At 31.7% G+C, this 2096-nt stretch overlaps 1 protein-coding gene across 1 annotated transcript; it reads right to left on the bottom strand.

The window, feature by feature from the left end:
- Positions 1-110: 110 nt before the first annotated feature.
- LOC105621541 (tRNA (cytosine(34)-C(5))-methyltransferase) lies at positions 111-1731 on the bottom strand. Its single transcript, XM_012203013.1, has 5 exons — positions 1666-1731; positions 925-1489; positions 692-854; positions 379-486; positions 111-303 (listed from the first exon to the last, which is right to left on the bottom strand). Exons 1-5 carry the CDS (start codon positions 1729-1731, stop codon positions 111-113), a joined length of 1095 nt encoding a protein of 364 aa, XP_012058403.1.
- Between the last annotated feature and the right edge of the window lie 365 nt (positions 1732-2096).

Below are 2096 nucleotides of genomic sequence, written 5' to 3'. Positions count from 1 at the left end.
TATATATATATATGTATATATATATATATATATATATATATATATATAAAAGATATTAAAAATTCACAAATATTTTTATGAATATATTTTTATACATTTATTATCTAAAACTAACCAGGATCGCATATTAATCCTGGCACTAAATCTCTACAATCAATTAACTGTACTGAATCTTCAGTCTCACAAAGAAGCCTATGAAGTACCGCTTCATTTTCAATAGGATTTAGTGAACACGTGGAATAAACCATCCTTCCCCCAACTGCTAGCAATTCTAAGCCACGTTTTGCTATCCTGTATTGAATTCTATAAAATAGTCGAAATATTTTCTACATTATTATTTACAAAAAAAATTTTTCAATAGATTATGATAATTTATACCCGTGGAGATTACTGCCATTAGCAGGACTCCATTTGCACCATATATCTGGATTTTTTCGCATGGTACCATCACCACTACATGGAACATCCGCAAGTATTCTATCAAATCTGCATAAAAAAAAAGTTATAAGAATGCTCAATATGCAGGTAATTGTTTAAATATTGGGTTGTCCGAAAAGTTCGTGCCGCAAAAGATTTAAATTTAATAAATTTAATAAATACTAAAATTTAAATTTTCTGCGTTTCAATTTTTTTTCAAAATCGGCATGAACTTTCCGGACAACCCAATATATTATAAAGTTTGAATTCCTACTTTAATGTATCTTTTGTATCATCTGGTTTTGTAATCATAAAATTTGGCATAATTGATGAATCATGATTCGTAATAAGAATGTTTGGACTATTTAGCCTCTTAGCTTGATGCACCAGCATATAACATCGATTGTTGTCAACATCATTAGCTATTACAAAACCCTCTAGAGCAAAATTTAAATATTAATGTTTATATTGTGCTCATTTTTTATCGTGTAAATTAGTATTAGTTACCTGGAGGATTTTCCTCATCTGCATGTATCATTTCTATAAGTTGTGCTGTTTTCGATCCTGGCGCTGCACACATATCAAGAACTTTATGCGAAGGTTTAACATCTAGGACCAAAGGAGGAACCATACTAACTACTTCCTGTCTGCTGATACTGCCATTGTTAGTTTCAGCAATAAGAAAATTATGCAGCCTAAAGTATGCCTCAGATCGTCGAATATCTTTCCTAGTTAATTGCAATTGCCAAGCTAATTCCTCTGGATAAAAGGGTAAACTATGTAATATAGTTTTTGCTCGACTATTAACGTCTTCCTTATCACCATCCAAATCTGCATTCAAAATTTCTTTGAAAAAATCACTTTTGATTATTTTCAATAAGGCTTTAGCTTCAGCTTTTGAACCGGTAATACGGAAAGCAACTGGCAGATTAGTCCTTATAGTGCTGATAAATGCATCCCATTTATCTTCTGGCACTATTCCTTGCGTTTTGTAATAATTTTCAAAATCTTCGTTTTCCCGAATAATATCTGCATAGCTTCCTGACTGAGAAGCACTATTCCATTCATTTTTCTACAATTATCAATTACATATCAACACGCGCTTTTCAAATTCACTATCATTATATTAAATCAGATAAAAAAATAAAATATGTTTTAAAAAGCCGCAAATGTATACAAACTCATATTAAAATGTTATGTTAAAACATATAACCTATGTATATTTTCAATATTAATGAATAATTATACCTTCTGTTTCTCACGGCGTTTTTCAGCGAAGTTCTTTTTCGGTTTATGTTTTCGACCTTTACCCATTGCTTCGTTAAAGTATATATTTTTGCTCAATTAATACTAATAACCATTAATAATCGTGCATAATACGACTAACTCACACAGTATACACAATATACACAGACACGTGCTGTTGCTGACTGCTGATACTGCTGATAACTGATAGTGCTAATGCTGATGTCACTGACATGCACAGTGTGCACTCAGTGCACTACGCACACATGCAGGGCCGTCGCTGACATATAAGGCGCCTTTGCTAGAAAATTCATTTTTACATAAAAATGAAAATAAGAGATGCAATCAATGACCTTGATTTTTGATAAATGCTATCAGATGATGATCCTAAACAACATTTTAGTCGGTCAGATATCTTGGGTAATGCTCTCTCT

The sequence above is a fragment of the Atta cephalotes genome (assembly GCF_000143395.1).
Source record: "Atta cephalotes unplaced genomic scaffold scaffold00034, whole genome shotgun sequence".
NCBI lineage: Eukaryota > Metazoa > Arthropoda > Insecta > Hymenoptera > Formicidae > Atta > Atta cephalotes.
Note: the sequence above shows the minus strand (reverse complement) of the source record. Positions and strands in the feature narration are given on the sequence as shown.

What these genes read in the sequence shown, in the direction of transcription:
- LOC105621541 (XM_012203013.1), bottom strand. Translation starts at nt 1,731, where the DNA reads ATGGGTAAAGGTCGAAAACATAAACCGAAAAAGAACTTCGCTGAAAAA. An exon ending in GATACAAAAGATACATTAAA is followed by an intron (nt 487 to 691) that starts GTAGGAATTCAA and finishes TTTTTTATGCAG; the next exon opens with ATTTGATAGAATACTTGCGG. An exon ending in AATGGCAGTAATCTCCACGG is followed by an intron (nt 304 to 378) that starts GTATAAATTATC and finishes ACTATTTTATAG; the next exon opens with AATTCAATACAGGATAGCAA.